The 27,542-nt window shown below is 48.3% G+C and overlaps 2 protein-coding genes across 2 annotated transcripts in view; one reads left to right on the top strand and one right to left on the bottom strand.

Annotated features, from left to right (window-relative positions):
* The window catches only part of pex5lb (peroxisomal biogenesis factor 5-like b), a 65,399-nt gene extending 40,100 nt beyond the window's left edge, over positions 1 to 25,299 (top strand). The window contains exons 2-13 of the mRNA XM_069684376.1: positions 3,853 to 3,967; positions 5,331 to 5,570; positions 7,276 to 7,393; positions 8,093 to 8,180; positions 8,539 to 8,637; positions 16,551 to 16,670; positions 18,589 to 18,732; positions 18,865 to 18,935; positions 19,209 to 19,421; positions 19,615 to 19,780; positions 19,982 to 20,139; positions 21,724 to 25,299. Coding sequence (XP_069540477.1) covers positions 3,853 to 3,967; positions 5,331 to 5,570; positions 7,276 to 7,393; positions 8,093 to 8,180; positions 8,539 to 8,637; positions 16,551 to 16,670; positions 18,589 to 18,732; positions 18,865 to 18,935; positions 19,209 to 19,421; positions 19,615 to 19,780; positions 19,982 to 20,139; positions 21,724 to 21,922 — 1,731 coding nt within the window. The 3' untranslated portion in view covers positions 21,923 to 25,299. The remainder of the gene's footprint in view (positions 1 to 3,852; positions 3,968 to 5,330; positions 5,571 to 7,275; positions 7,394 to 8,092; positions 8,181 to 8,538; positions 8,638 to 16,550; positions 16,671 to 18,588; positions 18,733 to 18,864; positions 18,936 to 19,208; positions 19,422 to 19,614; positions 19,781 to 19,981; positions 20,140 to 21,723) is intronic.
* Positions 25,300 to 27,049: 1,750 nt separating this feature from the next.
* mfn1a (mitofusin 1a) overlaps positions 27,050 to 27,542 on the bottom strand; it is a 9,106-nt gene continuing 8,613 nt past the window's right edge. The window contains exons 15-17 of the mRNA XM_069684803.1: positions 27,486 to 27,542; positions 27,264 to 27,398; positions 27,050 to 27,110 (exon numbers count right to left, since the gene is read on the bottom strand). The exon at positions 27,486 to 27,542 is cut by the window's right edge and continues 140 nt beyond it. Of these exons, the coding sequence (XP_069540904.1) occupies positions 27,050 to 27,110; positions 27,264 to 27,398; positions 27,486 to 27,542 (253 nt within the window). The remainder of the gene's footprint in view (positions 27,111 to 27,263; positions 27,399 to 27,485) is intronic.

Here is a 27,542-nt window from a genome sequence, read left to right as displayed (position 1 = left end):
GTTTTTTTAACAAAGGTTGCACAACGGCATGTTTAAAATGAACAGGAACCACTCCAGAGGACAGACTGCTATTAATAACTGTGAGAAAAGATGGTCCGACAGTCTGGAAAGCCTCCTTAAAAAGTCGGGGAGGGACGGTATCATCTGGAGAACCTGAGGGCTTCAAATGACCAACAATCTCCTGCACAAAGGGCAGGGTCACAGGCTCAAATGAGTCCAACCCAGCAGAACAGGGGACAGACACTGAAGGGTCAATGGCAGGAGGTGTAAATTAAGTTCTCTGGTAGAAGTGACTTTATCAATGAAGAAGTGAAGACATTTTTCACACACAGCCGGGGAGGCCTCAATTCCAACAGTCTGTGATACATTCAGAGCAGAGTTGATAACTTTAAACAACACATGAGGCGTGTGGCAGTTTAACAGGACAATGTCAGAAAAATATTTTCTTTTAGCCTCTTTCACAATGAATTGGTAATGACGCCAGTAATCCCTCAACATTTGAAAAGACGCTTGCAATTTGTCCTTTTTCCACTTTCGTTCTGCTCTTCGACAATCCAGTCTGGCAGCACGGGTTGTTTCATTCAGCCAGGGCTCCGCCTCCGATTTAGTTTTATACTGTCTGGTCTTTAATGGAGCTACAAAGTCTATGGCAGATTGACAGGTATCGAGAAACCATGAGGTAAGAGCCTCTGTATCCTCATACACAGATTCAGGCATGACACAGTTTTGACTGAAAACATCTGAGAAGTGAGCAGCAGTGGAAGGGTTAATAACTCGACATGTGCGAGCAGCAGCGCGAGGTTTAACTGTTTGACAGCAAACAGCAGCTTCAAACAGTACAGGCATATGATCGGAGAAAAAAGCGTCACAGATCTCCAGGTTAACAACAGGCAAACCGTGAGATAAAACAAGATCAAGAGTGTGACCACGTTCATGTGTCGGCCCAAGTACAGACTGCACAAGATTAAAAGAGTCAATGATGTTTAAAAAGTCCCGCGCCAAAGGGTTTTCAGGGAAACACATGAATATTAGAATCTCCAACAATAAGGACCCGGTCATATTTAGGCATAATATCAGCTAAGAACACAGAAAAATCTGTTAAAAAGTCTCTGTTATATTTGGGAGGCCGATAAACCACAGCACACAACACCGTGTGAGAATGCCCCAGCTCAAACAGACTCAGTTCAAAGCTGGTGAAGGAGGATGACAGCGATAATCTGTTTGCATTTAAGGTCACTCTTAAAAACAGTCGCAATTCCTCCTCCTCGGCCAGACGTCCGAGGAGAATTAAAATAGCAGCACTCGTCAGGTAAAAGTTCTGTGAGGACACTGGACTCACCAACACTCAGCCAAGTCTCGGAGATAAAGAGAAAATCCAGATCCCGGGAAATGAAGAAATCCTTAAGGATAAATGATTTATTCCCAAGTGATCTGGCGTTGACCAGAACAAACCTGGCAGGAGCTGGCGGGTCTGAGCGAACAGCTGACGAGGAGGCCCGACACAGAGGCCGCAGGATCCCCAGATTCACTCCGCGCCAGCGGAGACAAGGAGAGCAGGGTCCGCGGGGCTGGAACACCACATCCGAGCCCGCCACCGGGACCAAACAGGCAGCAACAGGGTCCAGGAAACGTCGAGAGACACACAAGCAAGGCCCAGCCCAATATCCACCTCGATCAGGACGTACCAACCCGGCCCTCAGCCTCACAAGACAGCCGCTACGCTTTCCCCGGCGTCGGTGCCGTTTTCGGCACTAAAGTGCGGCGGAAATATGCCGGAAGATCCGATAGGAAATGAGGGTCCGTTTTTTTCCGTAACAATCAACTTTGACAGTATTTGTGGCGGTAATTCTCAGATCTAGCAGCGTTTGGCGGTCATACACCAGCAGAGTGTTGACAGTATGTGCAACAAGATTTAGAAACAGCAGAAACACACACAACAGTTGGAGCAGCTGACGGCCCGCCTGACACACTGGCGTCATCTTGCCACCACAATAGTAAGTCGAGGATGTCGAGGGGGCGTGAGTTCCACAGTTTAGGGGCATAAAAACAGAAAGCTCTGTCGTCGGTGCTTGTGTGGGACGCATAAGGAACATTTAAAAGAGAAGCATTGGGGGAGGTCAGTGATCTGGCTGGCACATAGAAAAGGAGGTCTCTGATGTAGGGAGGAACAAGGTGATTTAAAGCTTTAATATCGAGTAAAAGAACCTTAAAATCAATTCTAAAAGAAACAGGGAGCCAGTGCAGCGATTTTCTTTTTTCGCATTAAGACCCTGGCAGCAGCGTTCTGAACGAGCTGCAGTTTCCTCAGAGACTCTTTGGATAACAATAGACTATACAGCTCGTAATAAAAGCATGGGTTAAAATTTCAGCTTCTTTCTGCGATAAAAAGGCCTGACTTTAGCGATGTTCCTTAGGTGAAAAAATGATGTTTTAATAACCTGTTTAAGTTTAAAATCTAAGTCAGAGTCTAAAATCCCTCCCAAGTGTGTAACGTTTGATTTACAGTTTTTGTTTAGCTTTAAAAAGTTCTTGCTCATCCAAACATGAAAGTCTGTGAGACACCCCGTTGTTGCATCATCATTAACATGGTGAGATTAGACTTCCACTGGTCCAAGAATGCTTCCATGAGGAATTAAAACCATGAGTCTCTGACAGCTGACCCAGAGCACAGAGACGGTCCAGTCAGGACACGCATCAACTTTCACAGTGAACACTGTTTATATTTGTGCAAGTTCAGAGAGATGTTTTTATGTTATTACCTGTCTCACTCTGCTGTCTCTACACCTGTCAGTCTCACTCTGCTGTCTCTACACCTGTCAGTCTCACTCTGCTGTCTCTACACCTGTCAATCTCACTCTGCTGTCTCTACACCTGTCAGTCTCACTCTGCTCTCTCTACACCTGTCAGTCTCACTCTGCTCTCTCAGCACCTGTCAGTCTCACTCTGCTGTCTCTACACCTGTCAATCTCACTCTGCTCTCTCAGCACCTGTCAGTCTCACTCTGCTCTCTCTACACCTGTCAGTCTCACTCTGCTCTCTCAGCACCTGTCAGTCTCACTCTGCTGTCTCTACACCTGTCAATCTCACTCTGCTGTCTCTACACCTGTCAGTCTCACTCTGCTCTCTCAGCACCTGTCAGTCTCACTCTGCTCTCTCAGCACCTGTCAGTCTCACTCTGCTCTCTCTTCACCTGTCAGTCTCACTCTGCTCTCTCAACACCTGTCAGTCTCACTCTGCTCTCTACACCTGTCAGTCTCACTCTGCTCTCTCAGCACCTGTCAGTCTCACTCTGCTCTCTACACCTGTCAGTCTCACTCTGCTCTCTCAACACCTGTCAGTCTCACTCTGCTCTCTACACCTGTCAGTCTCACTCTTCTCTCTCAACACCTGTCAGTCTCACTCTGCTCTCTCTACACCTGTCAGTCTCACTCTTCTCTCTACACCTGTCAGTCTCACTCTTCTCTCTCTACACCTGTCAGTCTCACTCTGCTGTCTCTACACCTGTCAATCTCACTCTGCTGTCTCTACACCTGTCAGTCTCACTCTGCTCTCTCTACACCTGTCAGTCTCACTCTGCTCTCTCAACACCTGTCAGTCTCACTCTGCTCTCTCAGCACCTGTCAGTCTCACTCTGCTCTCTCAACACCTGTCAGTCTCACTCTGCTCTCAACACCTGTCAGTCTCACTCTTCTCTCTCTACACCTGTCAGTCTCACTCTTCTCTCTACACCTGTCAGTCTCACTCTTCTCTCTCTACACCTGTCAGTCTCACTCTGCTCTCAACACCTGTCAGTCTCACTCTTCTCTCTCTACACCTGTCAGTCTCACTGCTATCTGTTGTTTTTGTCTCCAGCTGGTCCGGGAGCAGCAGGAGAGTCGACCCCTGCTGAGTCCCTCCATCGATGACTTCCTGTCGGAGAGCCGGAGCGACGCCCCCTCCTCCCGACCCCTCACCTCCAACACAGCAGGTAGACTCCCGCTAATTACCTCCTCCTCACTCCCTCTGTCTCCCCCCGGCCTCCCCCTGTCCTCCACAGCTCAGCAGGGATCCTCTGCTGCTCATCAGCACCTCCTCGTCCTCCCTCTGTGTCTACATCCATCCTCCTCTCACTGCTCCGCTCCACCCTCCGTCCTCTCAGGAGCAGTGAAGCCTCTCTGACAGGGCGGGGGACATCCCCTTAGAGTCAGGAAGCTTTCATGTCCATGCTGAGGAAACATCTGTGTCACATTGGTCATAAACCAAAGTACTGGATTCATTCACATGTTGACCTGATGGTGGCGCTAGTTAAAGTCAGAGGATGACCAACTGTTATTGAAGTTCATCCAGAGGGGAGCATGAATGTCTGATCCACATCTCATCACAAGCCGTTCTACAGATACTGTCAGTCTGAACAAAGTGTTAGCATTCAGAAAGTAGCAATGCTAACACAACTTTCCTGTGTTTTGAGCTTTGTTCATCTTTCACACCGGCCTCCTTCCTCTCCCGTATCCTTATTTCTTTGTCACCATGTTACTCTCTCACTTTAGTTTTCCTCTGCCCTCCTCTGTGATTCTCAGAAATGTCCTGGTCCAGCCTCCCCTCTCTCCTCCCCGTGTCCTCCTCTCACCTCCTCTTCTCTCTCTCTCTCTGACCTCCCCTTCTCTTTCTCTGTTTTCTCCCTCATCTCTTTGCTCTCCTCTCTCTTCCTGTCCTCCTCTGTGTCCTTGGCTGTCCTCCGTCCTCCTCTTTGCCCATCTGTCACCTCTCCACTCAGCAGGTACACCAGGCATTAATTAACACCTCTGACCTGCCGGCTCCTCCTGTCTCCCTCGTCCTCTTCCTCACATTCATTATCTTTAACAGGCACTCCGCTCGCTTTGTTTGTTCCTGCATTTTCATTAAAATCAAAGCTCAGACAGCAGCTGAAGTTTCACCTGCGAGGTTCAAACCGTGGCATCATGTTTCAGAGTTAAAGACATGTAAAGGTCACCGTGAATAAGCTCAGTGTAGGATGAATATAATACATTCTCAGATCAGTTATTGTTACTGAAAATGAACATGTAATCTAATATTCAGGGGCACTATTGATTAGAGTGATCAAATAAAACCCTCAGTTCTGACTGCAGGTTTCCTGACTCAGCCTCGACGCAGACGACCAAAATATTTCAGGTCAATCTAAATGTTATTCATCACACAAGGAAATAAATACTATATAAATACACACCCTTACAGTTTAGGGTAAACACAACTGTTTTTCTGTTAAAGAAGATTTCCCTTAAAAAACAAACCCGTCTGAGTTTACTCTGACTCATCATTGTCAGATGTTTACCTCCCGTCCGGTCCTCCTACAGTTCTGTCCACTGCTCTGGACCTGGTGGACCTCAGTGAGCCGGGGGAGGGCAGCGGGGGCAGCAATGGTGGAAGCAGTAGCAGCAGTAACAGGGAGCAGAGGAGGAGCCCTCTGAGGAGGAAGGGCAGCTCGAAGAGCCCACGACGACGGATAAAACCTGATGAGACAGAGCTGATCCAGGTGGAGGTCCAACACCTGCCTGGCAGTCCCAGAACGCCTGAGAGGATCTCACTGGACTCAGGTACAGGAGTTAAACCTGCACACAAGAGACGTGATCGCACACTATCTTAACAAGATGAGAATATGTCAGAGTTTACAGCTTGCTGAGCTGTCTCCAAGAGATCACAAGTAACAGAAACATGCAGCCTCAACCAGGGCTAAATTATGAAGGACCAAGAATAGAACCCTGAGGAACGCCACAAGTAATTATCAACCCTGTAGTTGAGATTATCATGATGCTCTGTGAAAGTGAGCACCTATCTGCTAACATATTAGCATCAACTTCTTTAACATATGATAATATGTCAGAGGGGGGAACAGACGCCCCCTAATGGCTAAAATCACCAAGTGCAGCTTTAGATTTAAAAACTGTCTGCACTGAAAAGAGAGTGAAGTCAGTTTATTCGGAAAGATCAAAAGTCTTATCAGAACAGGACAGCTCTCTCAGACTTTCACTTCTTGGTTATATGTTAACGTCTGAAGTCCATCCAGAATAAAAGTCCATAAATCCACCCAGAAAAAGACGCTTCAGAAGCTAAGAGCTTCATCCAAAAGGCAGCTGGACTTGGTTGAAGTTCTTGAAGACGTTTCACCTCTCATCCGAAAGGCTTCTTCACTTCTAAACTCACTGGTGGACGGAGCTAGAAAAATAAGCCTCTGTAGGTCATTAGTGTGCTAATAGATGTTAGCATTATTAGCTAGAAATATCAGTCTCTGTAGGCCATCAGTATGCTAATAGATGTTAGCATTATTAGCTAGAAATATCAGTCTCTGTAGGCCATTAGTATGCTAATGGATGTTAGCATTATTAGCTAGAAATATAAGCCTCTGTAGGCCATTAGTATGCTAATAGATGTTAGCATTATTAGCTCGAAATATAAGCCGCTGTAGGTTATTAGAATGCTAATAGATGTTAGCATTATTAGCTAGAAATATAAGCCTCTGTAGGTCATTAGTGTGCTAATAGATGTGTAATCAAGGGTGCGGCGTTAACCTGAGCTGTTGACCATGTTTACTGATGACTGAGAACCTTCACACACCTCCTGTTTGTTTGAGTTTCCTTCAGTGTCAAAGTATTGCAGTGATTTGTCTTTACATCCGTAAAATGGATGGACTGCTAACTGGAGCTGCTAACCGCTAATTCATTAAACTAATGAGGACAGTTTGACTAAATTAGAAAAATAACAGTAGAACACACACAGAACAATAACCCCCCACCGTCTGTCCTCAGACCCTCAGTTCAGACTGAAAGACATTCACTGATTAAACTGCAGACCTAAATTGAAGATAACCAAAAATAGTCTTCATATACATATAATAAATCCATAAATCCTCTTTGGGGTGTTTTGTCCAACATCATCGTCAGAGTGAGCGACTCCCAATCGGGTTTGTTTTTAGCTTCATTTGGTTAAAAGCTTTGAACTCCGTCAGCTGTGAGTAAAAATAAGAGGAGGTGGATTTTAATCTGAGCTTTTACTGTGATGAGAATTTCACTTCCTGTTTCCCCTCAGTGTCCTTCTACATTCACACACACACACACACACACACACACACACACACACACACACACACACACACCTGAAGTCCCTCAGTTTTTAAGACTCTTGTTTGATGAGAAAATAACAAATGATTTCTCCAAAGCTTCATAAAGACAGAACTCAGTTCACCTACAGTACAGCATGTTTCTGTTAGCAGCTGTTAGCATCACATTGTCGATGTGTTTGCAGTCAGCCTCTCGTCTCCTCTGGACAAATGGGATGATGTGAACCTGGACGTGGAGGATGGAGGACGCAGGAGGTACGAGAAGAGATGCACCTCCCACCACTCCTCCAGTGAACTGCTGTGGTAAATATGACCTTCAAACTGTGACTGTGGTGATCAGTGAGGTCAGATTAAAGGGATATGCTGGTATTTAAAACCTGGGTACTTATTTTTGCATATTTTTTATGTCAAAATAACTGACAGGTACAAACAGCTTTGGCAGCCTGCAGTGGTGAAACAGGCTGTAATGTCTGCAACATAATCCTTGATGGGTCAAAGGTCGTCCACTAAAAGTTCTTGTTGTTTCCACTGACAGGCTCAGATTGTTCTTCTAAGTGTGTGACAACATGACAGAAAGGATCCCTACAGAGATAGACCTTTTTGTTACAGAGGAAGATGATTGTTTTAACCACACACAGACGTTACATCGCTCTCTGCACACACACCAGACTCCATTCAGAAAAACACTGATTTAAGCTCACAGGACACAGGAGCTGCTGGTCTGCTGCTGCTTTGATCGATTAGTTTGTTTGTGTTATTTTGTGATTTTGGTATTTTTAATGGTTAATGCAGACACAATAATCTATTAAACACACAGTGACACAAGAAAGCTCACAAACTGAGGCAGCCATATAACAGTAACTCCTGTGTTCTGTGACATGAGTTTACTGTTTTGTCAATGAAGGCTGGCGGCTTTGAAGAGAGCCATGTTTGTTTGGCAGCTGAACAGAGGGGCACTAACAGAGCTTTAACAGTAATAACGTTTTTATTTTATTCCTTCAGGTCTGCAGAGTTTAAAACTGATCCTCTGACAAAGAAGTCCTTCGACATCCACAGCTTCGATGATCTGGACTTCATTTCTTCATCACAGGTCAGCTGCTGTCTCACACCGCTGTAATACTGCTGATAGTTATAGTGCAGTACTACAGGACTGATACAGACAGCACCACCGTGTGTTCTTCTGTTCTCAAACTGAAAAGATGCTTACAAACACAAGTTAAACCACCAAACACAGTGTGTAGTTCAGGGAGCCTGGGACAAAGGAGTGTTCCCTTCAGGTGCTTGAATGTCTCTTTAAATACAACTTTGACTTTGTTCTCAAGTTTTTTGGGAGTCTGTGAGTTTGTCTTTTCTGTCACAATGACAGCTGCTGGCTGACCTTCCTGTGTGTGTGTGTGTGTGTGTGTGTTTGTGTGTGTGTGTGTGTATTTCTGTGTGTGTGTTTTCAGGACTGTGGGGCGTCCAGGCAGCGCAGACGGACTCGCTCCCTGCTGGCTAGAAAGGAGTCTCTGGAGGACGAGTTTGTCAGAGCCAAGGCTGCTGTTGAGGTATTAACACACACAAACACACACAAACACACACACACGCACACACACGCACACACAGACAAAAGGTCCCGTCCTTACTTTAAGAAACCCAGACTCTTTAAAGTCTCTGATTTTATAAAGTGTTATTTCTTCCGGTGAAAGTCTGATAACAAAAAGTCCTCTCTGTTTTCTCTCCTCACTTTGACGAGGTAACAGAATATCTGTGTCCTGTAAATGTGCTCGTGGTGCAGCTTGAGGTTTTATATGTCAGACATCAGCTGGTCTGCAGACACCTGAGACCCACTCTGCACTTCCTGTCATGTGAGTCTCCTCTGAGGACTCTGTGATTCAGCAAACACTCAGATTGATGACGCTGCACTCAGATCAGCTTCTGTCAGGACGACCCAGCAGACTCAGGATCAGTTTACTAATCTGACACTGAGAATAAGATTTCATCTGACAGCAGACCTCTGCTGCTCTGCAGCCAGTCTCTCTGTGAGAAAACATACTTTGACTGTAGTTGGACGTTTGTTTAGGGTACAGTTGGCTCAGGTTGGGGCTGCACGGTGCTGCAGTGGTTAGCGCTGTTGCCTCACAGCTAGAAGGTCACTGGTTCAAACCCTGGTTTGGCCTTTCTGTGTGGAGTCTGCATGTTCTCCTAGTGCATGCGTGGGTTCCCTCCGGGGTCTCCGGCCTCCTCCCACGGTCCAAAGACATGCTCGTTAGGTCCACTGGTGACTCTGAAATGCCCGTAGGTGTGGGTACGAAAGGTTGTCTGTCTCTGTGTGTCAGCCCTGTGATTGACAGGTGACAAGTCCAGGGTGTACTTCGCCCTTCGCCCAATGATTTGGCTCAGGTTGGCTTAGGTTGGCTCAGGTTGGCTCAGGATAGTCCAGGTTGGTTCAGGATAGTCCAGGATGGTTCAGGATAGTCCTGGTTGGCTCAGGTTGGCTCAGGTTGGCTCAGGATAGTCCTGGTTGGCTCAGGTTGGCTCAGGATAGTCCAGGTTGGCTCAGGTTGGTTCAGGATAGTCCTGATTGGCTCAGGTTGGCTCAGGATAGTCCAGGTTGGCTCAGGTTGGTTCAGGATAGTCCTGATTGGCTCAGGTTGGCTCAGGTTGGCTCAGGATAGTCCTGGATGGCTCAGGTTGGCTCAGGTTGGTTCAGGATAGTCCTGGTTGGCTCAGGTTGGCTCAGGATAGTCCTGGTTGGCTCAGGTTGGTTCAGGATAGTCCTGGTTGGCTCAGGTTGGCTCAGGTTGGCTCAGGATAGTCCTGGTTGGCTCAGGTTGGCTCAGGATAGTCCTGGTTGGCTCAGGTTGGTTCAGGATAGTCCTGGTTGGCTCAGGTTGGCTCAGGTTAGCTCAGGTTGGCTCAGGATAGTCCTGGTTGGCTCAGGTTGGCTCAGGATAGTCCTGGTTGGCTCGGGTTGGCTAAGGTTGGTTCAGGATAGTCCTGGTTGGCTCAGGTTGGTTCAGGATAGTCCTGGTTGGCTCAGGTTGGTTCAGGATAGTCCTGGTTGGCTCAGGTTGGTTCAGGATAGTCCTGGTTGGCTCAGGTTGGCTCAGGTTGGCTCAGGATAGTCCTGGTTGGCTCAGGTTGGCTCAGGATAGTCCTGGTTGGCTCAGGTTGGCTCAGGATAGTCCTGGTTGGCTCAGGTTGGTTCAGGATAGTCCTGGTTGGTTCAGGATAGTCCTGGTTGGCTCAGGTTGGCTCAGGATAGTCCTGGTTGGCTCGGGTTGGTTCAGGATAGTCCTGGTTGGTTCAGGATAGTCCTGATTGGCTCAGGTTGGCTCAGGTTGGCTCAGGATAGTCCTGGTTGGCTCAGGTTGGTTCAGGATAGTCCTGGTTGGCTCAGGTTGGCTCAGGATAGTCCTGGTTGGCTCAGGTTGGTTCAGGATAGTCCTGGTTGGCTCAGGTTGGCTCAGGATAGTCCAGGTTGGCTCAGGTTGGCTCAGGTTGGCTCAGGATAGTCCTGGTTGGCTCAGGTTGGCTCAGGATAGTGCTGGTTGGCTCAGGTTGGTTCAGGATAGTCCTGGTTGGCTCAGGTTGGCTCAGGATAGTCCTGGTTGGCTCAGGTTGGCTCAGGATAGTGCTGGTTGGCTCAGGTTGGCTCAGGATAGTCCTGGTTGGCTCAGGTTGGTTCAGGATAGTCCTGGTTGGCTCAGGTTGGCTCAGGTTGGCTCAGGATAGTCCTGGTTGGCTCAGGTTGGTTCAGGATAGTCCTGGTTGGTTCAGGATAGTCCTGGTTGGCTCAGGTTGGCTCAGGTTGGCTCAGGATAGTTGGCTCAGGGATAGTCCTGGTTGGTTCAGTATAGTCCTGGTTGGCTCAAGTTGGCTCAGGTTGGCTCAGGTTGGCTCAGGATAGTCCTGGTTGGCTCAGGTTGGTTCAGGATAGTCCTGGTTGGCTCAGGTTGGCTCAGGTTGGCTCAGGATAGTCCTGGTTGGCTCAGGTTGGTTCAGGATAGTCCTGATTGGCTCAGGTTGGCTCAGGTTGGCTCGGGATAGTCCTGGTTGGTTCAGTATAGTCCTGGTTGGCTCAGGTTGGCTCAGGATAGTCCTGGTTGGCTCAGGTTGGTTCAGGATAGTCCTGGTTGGCTCAGGTTGGCTCAGGTTGGCTCAGGATAGTCCTGGTTGGCTCAGGTTGGCTCAGGTTGGCTCAGGTTGGCTCAGGATAGTCCTGGTTGGCTCAGGTTGGTTCAGGATAGTCCTGGTTGGCTCAGGTTGGCTCAGGTTAGCTCAGGTTGGCTCAGGATAGTCCTGGTTGGCTCAGGTTGGCTCAGGATAGTCCTGGTTGGCTCGGGTTGGCTAAGGTTGGTTCAGGATAGTCCTGGTTGGCTCAGGTTGGCTCAGGATAGTCCTGGTTGGCTCAGGTTGGTTCAGGATAGTCCTGGTTGGCTCAGGTTGGTTCAGGATAGTCCTGGTTGGCTCAGGTTGGCTCAGGTTGGCTCAGGATAGTCCTGGTTGGCTCAGGTTGGCTCAGGATAGTCCTGGTTGGCTCAGGTTGGCTCAGGTTGGCTCAGGATAGTCCTGGTTGGCTCAGGTTGGTTCAGGATAGTCCTGGTTGGTTCAGGATAGTCCTGGTTGGCTCAGGTTGGCTCAGGATAGTCCTGGTTGGCTCGGGTTGGTTCAGGATAGTCCTGGTTGGTTCAGGATAGTCCTGATTGGCTCAGGTTGGCTCAGGTTGGCTCAGGATAGTCCTGGTTGGCTCAGGTTGGTTCAGGATAGTCCTGGTTGGCTCAGGTTGGCTCAGGATAGTCCTGGTTGGCTCAGGTTGGTTCAGGATAGTCCTGGTTGGCTCAGGTTGGCTCAGGATAGTCCAGGTTGGCTCAGGTTGGCTCAGGTTGGCTCAGGATAGTCCTGGTTGGCTCAGGTTGGCTCAGGATAGTGCTGGTTGGCTCAGGTTGGTTCAGGATAGTCCTGGTTGGCTCAGGTTGGCTCAGGATAGTCCTGGTTGGCTCAGGTTGGCTCAGGATAGTGCTGGTTGGCTCAGGTTGGCTCAGGATAGTCCTGGTTGGCTCAGGTTGGTTCAGGATAGTCCTGGTTGGCTCAGGTTGGCTCAGGTTGGCTCAGGATAGTCCTGGTTGGCTCAGGTTGGTTCAGGATAGTCCTGGTTGGTTCAGGATAGTCCTGGTTGGCTCAGGTTGGCTCAGGTTGGCTCAGGATAGTTGGCTCAGGGATAGTCCTGGTTGGTTCAGTATAGTCCTGGTTGGCTCAGGTTGGCTCAGGTTGGCTCAGGTTGGCTCAGGATAGTCCTGGTTGGCTCAGGTTGGTTCAGGATAGTCCTGGTTGGCTCAGGTTGGCTCAGGTTGGCTCTGGATAGTCCTGGTTGGCTCAGGTTGGTTCAGGATAGTCCTGATTGGCTCAGGTTGGCTCAGGTTGGCTCGGGATAGTCCTGGTTGGTTCAGTATAGTCCTGGTTGGCTCAGGTTGGCTCAGGATAGTCCTGGTTGGCTCAGGTTGGTTCAGGATAGTCCTGGTTGGCTCAGGTTGGCTCAGGTTGGCTCAGGATAGTCCTGGTTGGCTCAGGTTGGCTCAGGTTGGCTCAGGTTGGCTCAGGATAGTCCTGGTTGGCTCAGGTTGGTTCAGGATAGTCCTGGTTGGCTCAGGTTGGCTCAGGTTAGCTCAGGTTGGCTCAGGATAGTCCTGGTTGGCTCAGGTTGGCTCAGGATAGTCCTGGTTGGCTCGGGTTGGCTAAGGTTGGTTCAGGATAGTCCTGGTTGGCTCAGGTTGGTTCAGGATAGTCCTGGTTGGCTCAGGTTGGTTCAGGATAGTCCTGGTTGGCTCAGGTTGGCTCAGGTTGGCTCAGGATAGTCCTGGTTGGCTCAGGTTGGCTCAGGATAGTCCTGGTTGGCTCAGGTTGGCTCAGGTTGGCTCAGGATAGTCCTGGTTGGCTCAGGTTGGTTCAGGATAGTCCTGGTTGGTTCAGGATAGTCCTGGTTGGCTCAGGTTGGCTCAGGATAGTCCTGGTTGGCTCGGGTTGGTTCAGGATAGTCCTGGTTGGTTCAGGATAGTCCTGATTGGCTCAGGTTGGCTCAGGTTGGCTCAGGATAGTCCTGGTTGGCTCAGGTTGGTTCAGGATAGTCCTGGTTGGCTCAGGTTGGCTCAGGATAGTCCTGGTTGGCTCAGGTTGGTTCAGGATAGTCCTGGTTGGCTCAGGTTGGCTCAGGATAGTCCAGGTTGGCTCAGGTTGGCTCAGGTTGGCTCAGGATAGTCCTGGTTGGCTCAGGTTGGCTCAGGATAGTGCTGGTTGGCTCAGGTTGGTTCAGGATAGTCCTGGTTGGCTCAGGTTGGCTCAGGATAGTCCTGGTTGGCTCAGGTTGGCTCAGGTTGGCTCAGGATAGTCCTGGTTGGCTCAGGTTGGTTCAGGATAGTCCTGGTTGGCTCAGGTTGGCTCAGGTTGGCTCAGGATAGTCCTGGTTGGCTCAGGTTGGTTCAGGATAGTCCTGGTTGGTTCAGGATAGTCCTGGTTGGCTCAGGTTGGCTCAGGATAGTCCTGGTTGGTTCAGGATAGTCCTGGTTGGCTCAGGTTGGTTCAGGATAGTCCTGGTTGGTTCAGGATAGTCCTGATTGGCTCAGGTTGGCTCAGGTTGGCTCAGGATAGTCCTGGTTGGCTCAGGTTGGTTCAGGATAGTCCTGGTTGGCTCAGGTTGGCTCAGGATAGTCCTGGTTGGTTCAGGATAGTCCTGGTTGGCTCAGGTTGGCTCAGGTTGGCTCGGGATAGTCCTGGTTGGTTCAGTATAGTCCTGGTTGGCTCAGGTTGGCTCAGGATAGTCCTGGTTGGCTCAGGTTGGTTCAGGATAGTCCTGGTTGGTTCAGGATAGTCCTGATTGGCTCAGGTTGGCTCAGGTTGGCTCAGGATAGTCCTGGTTGGCTCAGGTTGGTTCAGGATAGTCCTGGTTGGCTCAGGTTGGCTCAGGTTGGCTCTGGATAGTCCTGGTTGGCTCAGGTTGGCTCAGGATAGTCCTGATTGGCTCAGGTTGGCTCAGGTTGGTTCAGGATAGTCCTGGTTGGCCCAGGTTGGCTCAGGGTGGTTCAGGATAGTCCTGGTTGGCTCAGGTTGGCTCAGGTTGGTTCAGGATAGTCCTGGTTGGCTCAGGTTGGCTCAGGTATGTTCAGGATAGTCCTGGTTGGCTCAGGTTGGCTCAGGTTGGTTCAGGATAGTCCTGGTCGGCTCAGGATAGTCCTGGTTGGCTCAGGTTGGCTCAGGATAGTCCTGGTTGGCTCAGGTTGGCTCAGGATAGTCCTGGTTGGCTCAGGTTGGTTCAGGATAGTCCTGGTTGGCTCAGGTTGGCTCAGGTTGGCTCAGGATAGTCCTGGTTGGCTCAGGTTGGCTCAGGATAGTCCTGGTTGGCTCAGGTTGGCTCAGGATAGTCCTGGTTGGCTCAGGTTGGCTCAGGTTGGCTCAGGTTGGCTCAGGATAGTCCTGGTTGGCTCAGGTTGGTTCAGGATAGTCCTGGTTGGTTCAGGATAGTCCTGGTTGGCTCAGGTTGGCTCAGGATAGTCCTGGTTGGTTCAGGATAGTCCTGGTTGGCTCAGGTTGGTTCAGGATAGTGCTGGTTGGTTCAGGATAGTCCTGGTTGGCTCAGGTTGGTTCAGGATAGTCCTGGTTGGTTCAGGATAGTCCTGATTGGCTCAGGTTGGCTCAGGTTGGCTCAGGATAGTCCTGGTTGGCTCAGGTTGGTTCAGGATAGTCCTGGTTGGCTCAGGTTGGCTCAGGATAGTCCTGGTTGGCTCAGGTTGGTTCAGGATAGTCCTGGTTGGCTCAGGTTGGCTCAGGTTGGCTCGGGATAGTCCTGGTTGGCTCAGGTTGGCTCAGGTTGGTTCAGGATAGTCCTGATTGGCTCAGGTTGGCTCAGGTTGGCTCAGGGTGGTTCAGGATAGTCCTGGTTGGCTCAGGTTGGCTCAGGTTGGTTCAGGATAGTCCTGGTCCTTGATTTGATGCTCTCTTGTCGATGAGTTCGCTCTGTTCTGCTCTTCAGGCGGCTCATCTCAGTCAACCAATCACAGCGTCTGATTAACAGGTCCTCATGATCACAGCCTCAGGTGTTTTTATCCACAGCGTCTGCAGGCGGTTTAAATGATAAGGACAGGAGACGCCACGAGCAGCTTTAAGATATGATGATGACATGACATACAGGAGTGTGTGTGTGTGTGTGTGTGTGTGCGTGCGTGTGTGTGTTTCTGTGTGTGTGTGTGTGTGTGTGTGTGTGTGTGTGTGTGTGTGTGTGTATGTGTGTGTGTGTGTGTTTCTGTGTGTGAGTGCAAACATTTAAAAGAAAGGAGGGTGCTGCATCTTTATTGTGGAGCCTGGTTTGACCAGTAAGAACACACACACACACACACACACACACTCTGTCTCGGGTCACTGCTGCACAGTTTTTCCATACGCTTATAATAACTTTGCTTTTAAAGCACCTTTCATACAAGATTTTCAGCTCAAGGCGCTTTAAAATAACAATAAATGGCCATGAAACGATGGAGCAGAGAGAGTGTCGTAATGATGGAAAGTAAATCTCAAATAACAAAAACAACACAAACAGAATGAACGAATGACTGTCTGCTTCATCTGAGCGTCGAGTTTGTTTCTTCTTCTTTGGATTTTCACTTCTTGTTGAAGTTGTATCTGTAGTCATCCATCTTTTCTTTGTGTGTTCAGCCATAGTAGATTACTGTTTACTCGCAACACTTGCAGAGAGCGGAAAAGCAGCCGCTTAGCTCCGCCTACCCTCTCTGGCAGACCAACCACTGCTGGCTGATGGAGAACGCGTCACTAACTGGGCGCCGCCACAGACACCCAGCCCGTAATAATACTGTATACTGCAGATGAAAGGCTTTCATCAGTGGGCCATAGGCTCAGTCACCATGTGTTACCTCATTCAGAGAGAGAGAGACTTACAGATGTTTATTTACATGAACATCCCATCCATCATCTATACCGCTTATCCTGTTCAGGGTTGCGGGGGGCTGGAGCCTATCTGGAGCCCAGCTGTCATTGGGCAAAGGGCGGGGTACACACACACTCGCACCCTATGGGCAATTTACAGTCACACAATTAACCTTTCAAGCATGTCTTTGGACTCCGGGAGGAAGCCATGCATGCATGCACGAGGAGAACATGCAAACTCCACAAAGACAGGCCCACCTTGCCCAAACCGGGGTTTGAACCGGTGACCTTCTAGCTGTGAGGCAACAGCGCTAACCACTGCACCACCGTGCAGCCATACATGAACATCTTACTGATTAAATCTTTAAAACATGTCAGTCAGTTCACATGTCATAGAATCAAAAGTCCCAGAGATTCACATCAGACCTCTAACCTCAAGCTAGAGAACATATCTCTAGTTTCAGTCAGGGTCTCTCCATTGTTGCATCATGGGATATGTAGTTTCTAACCTGTGAGACGCTCTCATGACCGGCTGTGTGTTGTGTTTCAGTCGGACACGGAGTTCTGGGATAAGATGCAGGCCGAGTGGGAGGAGCTTGCTCGCAGGAACTGGCTGGAGGAGTCTGAAGGTCAGGGGCCGATCCCGCCCTCCGTCTCACCTGTGGAGAAGGTGAGTTCAAACCTGCTCCCTCTAACCTTTGACCCCTCGGTCAGTCTGCTGCTCGTCTGCTCACAGTAAAGTTCACATGAAGACATGAGGTGTTGCTGCTCGGCCTGTTTTACCCAGAATGCTTTGCTTTGAAGATCATTTCTGGATTGATTCACTAAATACTATTTGTTCAAAGCAGGTGAAGAACAGGTGAACAGGTGAGTCAGGTGTGATGAGTGCTGCTCATCTTCAGGAGTTTGATCTGATGATTCACTTCCCTGTTTCTCATGTAAACGTCACACGTTCCCAGCATGCATTTCTCCGTGGTAGAAGTCGAGTGAGATGTGTGTGCGTCCGCGTTAATCTGTGGATCTAATCTGCTCTGAGATCAGCTCTGAAGTGATCATCAGTAATCCTGCAGTAATCCCTCCTCGCTCAGGTGTTACATCACCGCCGCGTCGACACGTTATCAAACATGTGTTCACACGTTTCGCTCACGTCACCGATCAATACTCGCCTGTGCTCCTGTTCTTATTCTTTGTTCTTTCATCTTCGGAGGTTCATCAAGACGTTTCGCATTATTGTTGCGTCAGTTATAATGTTGAAACAATGACTTCATTGATGACTTCCTGTGACAAAGTAAAAGCCTGATGAAATTCAAAGGGTTAAAGGTTAATCACCTGAGCTATACTGTGTCACATGGTCATTTAGGTATGAAGTTAGTTTTCATTGATAACATCAGAGTGAGGAGGTCGCACTGACAACACAGCTGTGATGTGACTCACTGATGAACTTCTGTCTGTACTCTTTATGCTGTTCACGTCGCAGCACCTGAACGCTCACATGTCCTGTTTGAACCTTTTTAAGATATAGATTAGATCCTGTCACCGCTGAGAAGCCGCACTTTAAGAGGCTTACACTCAGAGTCACAAAACAAAACGTAATGACGACTGTTAAGAAACATCATGCTCCACACGTGTGAGCTGTCGAGACCCGTCGAGAAAAGAGCTTGGTTTGAACATTTCTGATGCATCGTCAGGATGTCAGGAGAATCACAACAGACACGGCGTCAGGTGAATCTATTGTGCAAGTCGAACACACACACACACACACACACACACACACACACACACACACACACACACACTGCCAATGTGTGTCGATTCACTTCTTTGCTTTCATTCTTAATGTCACACACACCTTTAATTGTGTTTGTTGATATTTAAGATACCTAAGAATGAAAATCCTCCTCAGTTGCAGTTTTACACAAATTAGTTCAAATTGAGCTCCAACAGTAAAATGCTGCTTTCACAGTCATGCACGAGGAAGGAGAATCTGATGGTTGAATACATGAGAGTAAAACACGCTCTTCTGTAAGACACTCGTCGTCCCTTCACACAGAACACATCCGTAGAAGCAGCTCAGCGTGTCCTCTGGCTTCTGCCCTGCAGTTATATCTCATGGGTCACGTGACCTGTGTTTGCATCATGTGACCTGTGTGTCTGCAGCAGCACGATGGTTTTGTCCTTGAGTCGCAGAGAGAACAGATGGCTCCTGTCAGACGTGTCTTCTTCTTGTGTTCAGTGAAATATTGAACCATTAATCTGACACATTACAGCCTGAGCTGCTGGAACAGTGAACGCCTCATGGAGGTGTGATAGTGAGGAGACTCGACCAGCAGGGGGCGCTCACGTGAACTCAGCCCTGTTTGGGTTCCTACTTTATATTCTGCTATAATCTAGAAAAAAATCACTTTATTGTTTTTAACAACAGCGTCAGAGGAGCTTAGCATCGTGAGGAGCTCACGTTTGATCCCCCTACAGAGACCCGAGTGTGTTCCTTTACTAACACGTGTGCCTCTGTTTGTAAAGTGAAACTACTGCTGACTACTACTGCTACTACGTGCAGGTGTTACAGAGCCGGTGTTTGTCTCATGCAGGGTTACTACTTCAACACCAACAACCCGTACAGAGACTGGCCCAACGCCTTCGCCGAGGGTCAGGAGAAAGCCCGGGAGGGAGACCTGAACGCCGCCGTCCTGCTGCTGGAGGCGGCCATCTTACAGGACCCGCAGGACTCTGAGGTAACTCTGAGCCTGTACACGAGTTAGTCTGTCTGTTTACCTGACAACCATCTGAGTAATGTTTCAATCAGGGTTTCTACGATGTCCCAGCATCCTTTGTGTCTGTCTGAACTCTTCTTCGTGTGTTTTCAGGCCTGGCAGGTTTTAGGAATGACTCAGGCAGAGAACGAGAATGAACAGGCCGCCATCGTGTCGTTGCAGAGGTCAGACTTCCTGTTTGCTCTACGTTTAACAAAAAACCTCGAGGGGGGAGGCCGAGGGGGGAGGCCAGGGGGGGAGGCCGAGGTGCACCTGCGCCTCCTGCTGGCCAGAGAGAAAACTGAAAATAAATTGATTCACCTTTTAGAATCTATGTTTGTTTGGCTGTGATTTATTGTTAGAATGAAGTCAGTGTCTCAATCATCACAGCAAACATCACTTTTCTCAAACACTCAATGAGTTTGAGCCGAGGAGCTGACCTGTCACACCTGTTGCAGGTGTCTGGAGCTCCGCCCCAACAACCTGCCGGCTCTCATGGCGCTCGCCGTCAGCTTCACTAACTGCAGCATGCAGCGGGAGGCCTGTGACGCTCTGCGGCGCTGGATCTGCCACAACCCCCGATACAAACACCTGGTCCTGGACCGCAGGAGTCCGCTACAGGGCTCCCCAGCCACGCCACGCAGGGGCCCCCACGCCTCCACACCTGCCAGGTACACACACCTGAGGAACGTTAGGTCAGACCAGGAAACAAACTCTCTGATTGGATGGCTCTTACAGCAATGATCTCTGGGAGTTCTTTGCTGAAGCTGTGATGGACTCACAGTTTAACATTTTATCAAACCCTCCTGTTTCTGTGTGTGTGTGTGTGTGTGTGTGTGTGTGTGTGTTCGTGTGTGTGTGCAGGTCTGGGCTGCAGGACGCGCTGCTCCTCTTCCAGGACGCGGTCCTGTTGAATCTGGACTGTGTGGATCCAGACCTGCAGACTGGACTGGGAGTCCTCTTCAACCTGAGCTCAGACTTTAACAAGGCGGTGGAGGCGTTCACTGCAGCGCTGTCTGTCAGACCTCAGGTAACACGCACACACGCACGCACGCACGCACGCACGCATGCACGCACGCACGCACAGGGTAGTTCTTTTTTTACTGTGAATAAAACATTTGTGTTCAAAATTCATTTTTTTCAGTTTAAATTCTGACGCTGACTCTGAGCAGCAAATCAGCTGGAAACAGAACTTCCTGTTTATAAAAGTCATGACTTCCTGTCTGTTTAGGACTACCTGCTGTGGAACCGTCTGGGTGCCACGCTGGCGAACGGCGACCGCAGCGAGGAGGCGGTGGAGGCATACACGCGCGCTCTGGAGCTGCAGCCCGGATTCATCCGGTCCAGATACAACCTGGGCATCAGCTGCATCAACCTGGGAGCTCACAGGTAACACACCTGAGCTCACAGCCAACACACCTGAGCTCACAGGTAACACACCTGAGCTCACACACATAGAAACACTTCTGTTTGTCCACAGTTAGCTTTGAGCTAAGCTAGCTGTGGACAGGAAGTTGTTACAAACAGCATTAGGGATAGACCGACTATGGGCCGGGCCGATATTCGGCACCGATATTCGGCATTTTGACGCATATCGGCATCGGCCTTTTTTTTTAATCCGTCGGCCGATAAGAGATCAATTTAAAACGGGGTTATTTTGGCTCTGATGCAGCCGCGCCTCTCTGTCTGCAGTCACTACTCTGTCTCCAGCATTGTCCCACCCACAGCACTGACTGGTTACACGCAGAGCCATGGCACAGGTAACAGCCAATCAGCAGTGAAAGCTGTGCATGCAGAGTGCTCACACACGGCGGAGAGGAGAAAAAGTTCATTTCTTTGCACATTTTATTTAACTTTGTTTTATTTACTTAATAAAACTTCAGGAAGTTATTTATTTATTTATTTAAATTTTCAGGTAACTTTCTAAGAGGTGCTGCTGACCCTGGGAACGCCCTGCGCTTTTTGTTTGTTTGTTTAATAAACATATGCTTAAAGGCATTTAAACAAAGTTAAGTGTTGGAGTTTGTATTATTCAAAATTTTGACGCCAATATTTTCACTTTTACTGCAAATGAATATCGGCTCCAAATATCGGTTATCGGACTCCTTGACTACTAATAATCGGTATCGGCCCTGAAAAAACCATATCGGTCTATCTCTAAACAACACGTCGCATTTAAACATCACAGAGTCTCTATTGATCCATGAAAATGTTGGTCACATGACCTGTCTGATGTCAGTGTTGTACCGTGTTATGTGGTCAGACCAGTGACGGTATATAAAGATGGACGACACGTCTCCATCTGCTCTCAGTTATGATATTGATGCCAAAATGCCCCCGTGACAGGCGCTGCCATCTTGTGATGGTGACGTCATATGGAGACAGAGCTGTGCAGTAGAGATCGGCGGGTGGAGCGTCAATAAAAATGTCAAAGATCCGTCACGCCGACGTGTTTGACAGAACAGCTTCTTGTGTCTGAAGCAGAAAGTTCAGTGACTGTAGTGTTAGTGTTAGTCACGTCTCCTCTCGCCGTTCCTCCTCTACTCTGCTACTCGGGAACAGAACGCTGCAGGAGCCCCATTTGTCCACAGAGCTGTCAATCATGAGGCCACGCCCCCTTTTTATAGCATCAAATAACTAATTTAAAATAAACTGAACGCTTGGACATAAATCAGCATGATAAGAACTAACTATAATGACAGAAACCATGTTTGAGAAAGAATGTGTTTGACGTGTATTTTGATTTTATAGTTTGACTCATGTCCCATCTGTTAACATGGAAGAGGCGGGCTTTATGAGCTATACTGCAGCCAGTCAGCAGGGGGCGACAGAGAGGGTTTAGGGAGCTGTCATGTCGGCCATCTTGTTATACTGTCTGTGGGTCAGACACACAACACTGGTCTGACCCGGTCATGTTCCTGGTCTGACCCGGTCCTGGTCCTGGTTTGATTCGCTCCTGGTCTGGTCCTGCAGGGAGGCGGTCAGTAACTTCCTGACGGCCCTGAACCAGCAGAGACGGAGTCAGCGCTGCAGCCACCAGCAGATGTCGGCTAACATCTGGGCCGCCCTGCGAATCGCCATCTCCATGATGGACCGACCCGAGCTGTTCCAGGCCGCCAGCGTCGGGGACCTGGACCTGCTGATCAGGGCCTTCGACGTGGGTGACGTCTGACGGCGGGACTGAAGGCGTTCTGAGGGGGTTCAGGTCAGAGTCTCCCACTCAGAGGAGACAGTTTGGTTTGAAACCAAAGAGACGACGACGGCTGCAGGAAGATACTTCGCAATATAAACAGCACAACCCTTTAGCTTCCTGTCAGAGCGGTGCTCAGAGAGACCCGATCCCAGAGCCTCGAGGGTTCTGCAGGTCCTTAAATATCCAAACACACTCTCACTTCAGTTTAAGAACATTTAGTGTCCACAGCGAGTCAATAGTGTTCATTTAGATTTAAACTTCACCAGTTACACCACCAGAGGGCAGCAGAGTTACTCTAAAACAGCTTTTTATTGAACACGTTTCAGTACAAAGTTTCCTGTTGATCCAGCTTCATTGAGTCTCTCCTGCTTCCCTTATTTTTCTCTCATTATCTACTGTCAGTGAAACTCCTGCACACGTTTCACACTCAAAGCCTTCCAAAAACTCCAGTAGCCATAATCCTTCCCTTTTGTGAGAGGCTTTTATTGTGAAACATCAGCAGGAAGTGTTGAGTTTCAGTGACACAGCTGAAGAAAGATAAAAAGCTGCTTTAAAAACTCACTTTAACCTTTGAAACTCTAACCCACTGATGACATCACATCCCTTTCTGCCCTTTGACCCTTTAGAGCCATACAACCTCCCAGCTGATCATCAGACTGAGTGCTGCTGAGCAGAGCAGCGAGCGTTACCGCTGCAGAGCCACAAACCTCTCCTGCTCGCCTCGTCTTCCTCTGAAAAAACACGACTGTTGATGCTGATTTGTTCTCTGTCCAGGCTCTTTTATTTTGAAGGTCTGTTTGGGCACCTCCTTCCTGTCATTGGCTCTCAGGTGAATCTTCTGGCTTCTGTTTGATCCGACAGCAACTCAAAGCTGCAGCACTTTCTCTGCTCGACGCACAAATATATTTATACAGCTTCAGATATTACAGATCACATTTAACCTTTAAACTATAAATACATAATAAATATTTACTGTCCATTCATCCACATTAGTCTGTTCTTCGGACACTTTGTTACAACCAAACCTCCATTTAAAAACAGAGCAATTTAACTCAGCTGCTGAGAACGCGACATGCTGCAACTGAAGAAGAAGAAGAAGAAATCATTGCCAAGAAACAAATGATGATTCACTTAAACAAATTGATTTCTATGATTAATGAATGAATGAATTCAGGTATTTTTAAACCTGGGCTCTAGTTCTACATATTTATGGTTCTAAATGACTGAAATAGTTTTCTTCAAAGCCACCAGACTCCATTAACAAAAACAGTATATTACCTGTGAGAACACAGGCGTTGCTGCTCTACCTCGGCCTGTTCGTTTGTTTGTCTGTGACTTTGTGTTTAATGAATAGTTCAGTACCAACACAAGTTTTTTCAAACACAATAAATCAAACTAACAGATGGAGGCAGCAGCAGAGCAGCAGCTCCTGTGAGCTTAAATCAGTGTTTTTCTGAATGGAGTCTGGTGTGTGTGCAGAGAGCGATGTAACGTCTGTGTGTGGTTAAAACAATCATCTTCCTCTGTAACAAAAAGGTCTATCTCTGTAGGGATCCTTTCTGTCATGTTGTCACACACTTAGAATAACAATCTGAGCCTGTCAGTGGAAACAACAAGAACTGTTAGTGGACGACCTTTGACCCATCAAGGATTATGTTGCAGCCATTACAGCCTGTTTCACTGCTGCAGGATGAACATGTCCACTGGAGACCCTCACACACTTTGTGTCCTTCTGAGTCATTTAGACCATAAATATGTGTAAATGAGGCCCATTGTGATAAATATTGAATTCCTGTTGACTATTTGAATTATTGCTCCACACAGTGAAAACACGTTTCCATGAAGCAGAAACAAAAGAAAAGCAGAATGTTCCTGAATGAAGAGTCAGATTAGAAAGGACCAGCAGCTGTGGTTTGTGGAGCTCTCAGTCATGTCTTGTGTTTAACTCTTTGTGCACATGTTGCTGCTACAGAAGCTTCAGTTTAAAGGGAAGATTCACTCATTTGAACACGTTTTCAGAGCAGGTTTGGTGGTTCAGAGGAAGCTGCTCCTCGGACAGAAACTGTGACGAAGCTTTTAAACATTCAAAGGAAAACTAACTCTGTTCCTGTATTTAATCAAAGTCACACATCAGGATTAATACAGCAACACGTTAATATAGTTCCCCTCATCCACGGCCTACAATCACCTGTGGTCACTGGTTAATAACAGATATGATGTAGCTGTTAATGACTCTAACTGTAAACAGCTGGAACTGCTGCTGTGGACACCTGTTCATTCAGAGCTGTTTATCTGGAGCAAACAACACTGAACGGATCAACTAGAAATTGTTGTCATGCTTTCCTTCCTTATCACCTGTTAATTATTAATTAATTAATTAGGGACGAACTAAAAATATGTTTGATGCCTTAATGTGGCTTTTAAATCGAGTGAAGGACCTGACAAAGTAACGGTCACAGAAATGAAAGTGTAAGTGGATCTCTGTGCGTCATGTCTTTGCAGCACAAAAAACATCCTGAAATTTCAAAACATATCCAGTTTTCTTTTATAAACGTCAAGAACCAACCAACCTGGGTTGGTTCAGTAAAGGTGTCCTCACGTAGTTTGTCCAGCAGCATGCAGAGACTCCATCGTGAACAGTCCTCCGCAGCACATGGAGCAGAGCAGAGCCGGGTCTACCTGCGCTACATCGGCCATGACATTCAGGACCTTTACCCTCAGACTCTCAAAACGTCAGGCTAAATAACGCACTGCCACGATGTGTGAGTTCCTCCTTCAAACAACACTGAACGGATCAACTAGAAATTGTTGTCATGTTTTCCTTCCAGTGATGTGACTGGCTGATTGGTCGATCTTCTGACCAATAATTGTGAATCTTCCCTCTGCAGCTTCTGGAAGGTGTGTTCAGACCAAAACCCAAACTCATTATTCCATCTAAAATCAATGCAAAGATGTGAATAGAAACAAACTTGCATAAGGCCTGACCCTGTGTCCTGATGTTTCAGCAGATTGTTCAAACCAAACCCCATTCAAAGAACAGTCATTTTAAAGTGTTCTTGTCGTCTCTCAGACAGACCTGACAAAGCCTGAGCTCAGCCTCTTTACTAACCTGCCTCCTGATGTAGTTCTCTCAGCATCCTCTCAGCCTGTTTATTGTCATTAAATCTCAGTAACATCTGTTTGTTTTGGCTTCATAGCGCTGTAGTGAGACAGATCTCAGCCCACGTGGGACTCTCTAGATACACTTTTGGTCTGAACGCAGCTCATTGAATCTTGTTTTCTCTTCATGTCTTTGTGCAAAGTGATCGTCTGTACAGAAACACTCACATGTAAACTGATATTTTAGAAATTAAATACCTGCTACAGAACTGAAAACTCTACTGGCTTCATTTTTAATGTGTTCAGAATCATCAGAGTCAGTCTGAAGATAAAGGAACAGATTCAGATTTTTGATGAGGAGAAGTCAGACCTGCTGGATACAGCGGGTACTTTCAGCCACTGGAGGGCGCTGTGCGACGTGATATTGAGAAGAACTGTCGAATCTAGTTTTTAGGTCTGTGTCAGTTTTTAAAGTTTATCTTGTTTAAAATTTAAGAAGCATCAAGAGCTCACTCTGCAGGTGTGCCTCACCTGAGCTCATCAACGTGTCGTCAGTGTTCAGCTTCAGCAGGACAGAAGAAGAGTTCGTGAACCTTGTCGATCAGACTCGGGTCAGGCCGCTCGGCTGCAGGTGCCGGAGCAGCAGCGCCCTCTGGTGGCAGCAGGAGGGTGGACGGTCTCCTCGGTGATCAGGTCAGCTGACGTTCACACAAACACTAAGAGAACTTACACACTTAAACGCATGCTGTGTTTGGACCTTCAGGGCCACCGTACAAACTAGACTTCTCTGCTGTCTAGAAGTTAGTCCTGCAGCTGCTCTTCTTTAACACAAGAAGCATTGCATTGTGGGATTGTGAGCAGACGGCAGTGCACGTGTTTCATTATGGGATGTTTGAGGGTGACGCATACCGAAGACATTAAACAGGTAAACAGGAAGTGCTTTCAGCAAACACTAATCCTCCTGTCAACGCTGTGACATCACATCCTGTTTCCCAGCAGGTTAACGGAGCATGTGATGTCCAACACAGGACGATGTGTTGATGAGAGGACACGCCACCTTCACGTCTGCCCACTACGTGAACACCATGACGTCGTTCACACCTGCACAGTGTGAAGAGCAGACATCATGTCACACGTTTATTTCAGTGGTGATCAGAGAGACTTCAGGAGCGACAGCAGCTCTCAGGTCAGCACGCAAACAGGCTCGGCTAATCACAGTTACAGGTTGTGTCATTACACAGGTGAGTCATTATTACAGGTACAACATGCTGCTTCACTGTGTGTGTGTGTGTGTGTGTCTGATGAACTCTCCTGCTGCTTCCAGCTCCTTCAGGCTGACCAGCGCCCAGTGTGATGAGCTGTGAGCTCGGATCAGTACCAGGCTTTCTCTGATGGACACCAACTACCGGCGTTCTGTTTCAGCTGTGGAGCGCCTGTCCATCTGTCTCCACTGAGTGGCAGTTTCACTGTATCTAACAAGTCACACGTGGGCTGAGATCTGTCTCACTACAGCGCTATGAAGCCACAACAAACAGATGTTACTGAGATCTAATGACAATTAACAGGCTGAGAGGATGCTGAGAGAACTACATCAGGAGGCAGGGTTGTACAGAGGCTGAGTTCATGCTCTGTCAGGTCTGTGTGTGAGACGACAAGAACACGACTGCTATCTGTTGGTTCTTGTCTAATCTGTGTCTGCTCTTCTCTTTGTTTTATTACAGCCATGACTCAGACGTGTTCAGCTCTCTGGTCGTTTGGTGCTGCAGCGCCCCCTAGTGATTCACTGTCTCCTAAAACACGTTGAGTTTATAATATTCAGGTATTTGATTGATGATTGATTGATAAGAGCACAGCGACATTTAATGTGAAATGTTCCTCAGTCAGGATGACAGCCGCTCTGCTCAGCGCGGACAGTCACAGTTTAAACCTTACAGACTGAGCAGAGAGCAGAGGGTCTGTGAGGAAGGAGTCCACCAGCAGGGGGCGCCACAGTCCAGGTGTTCAGTTTCACTGCAGGTACTGAACAGAGAAGGCCTCCAGCTGAGTCTCCAGCTCTGTGGCTCTGTTCCTGAACACACAGAGAAAACTGGATCCATTACAGAGTCACACTGCGACACAACCTGGATCACACGGGGACACGATGCAGGTCACAGTACTTTGCTCCTCGCTAAGCACAACACTGGAACAACACCCCCCCCCTCCCCTCGGTGTGACCTCTGACCTGAAGGCCTTGGACCTCCTCTGGATGTTCTCCAGCCTCTGGATCCTGAAGCTCAGCTGCCGGATGTTTCCCTCCAGCTCGGCCTCGCTCAGGTCGACTCTCTGAGTCAGTCGGCTGAACGTGGACGCCAGCTCCCTCAAACACAAACACCACAGGTGAGTTTCAGGTTACCTCAGGTGTTCACTCACTCACTGACTGTGTATCGGGGGGGCGGGGCCTTACTTGTACACCTGCTGGCTGCAGGCGGAGCTGCTGATGGGAACGACGGCTCTCAGGCGC

The sequence above is a fragment of the Semicossyphus pulcher genome, unplaced genomic scaffold (genome assembly GCF_022749685.1).
Source record: "Semicossyphus pulcher isolate SPU_LCO1_2020_fin unplaced genomic scaffold, fSemPul1.0.p SCAF_7, whole genome shotgun sequence".
In the NCBI taxonomy this organism is placed as follows: Eukaryota; Metazoa; Chordata; class Actinopteri; order Labriformes; family Labridae; genus Semicossyphus; species Semicossyphus pulcher.
This window is presented reverse-complemented; position numbering and strand designations above follow the sequence as displayed.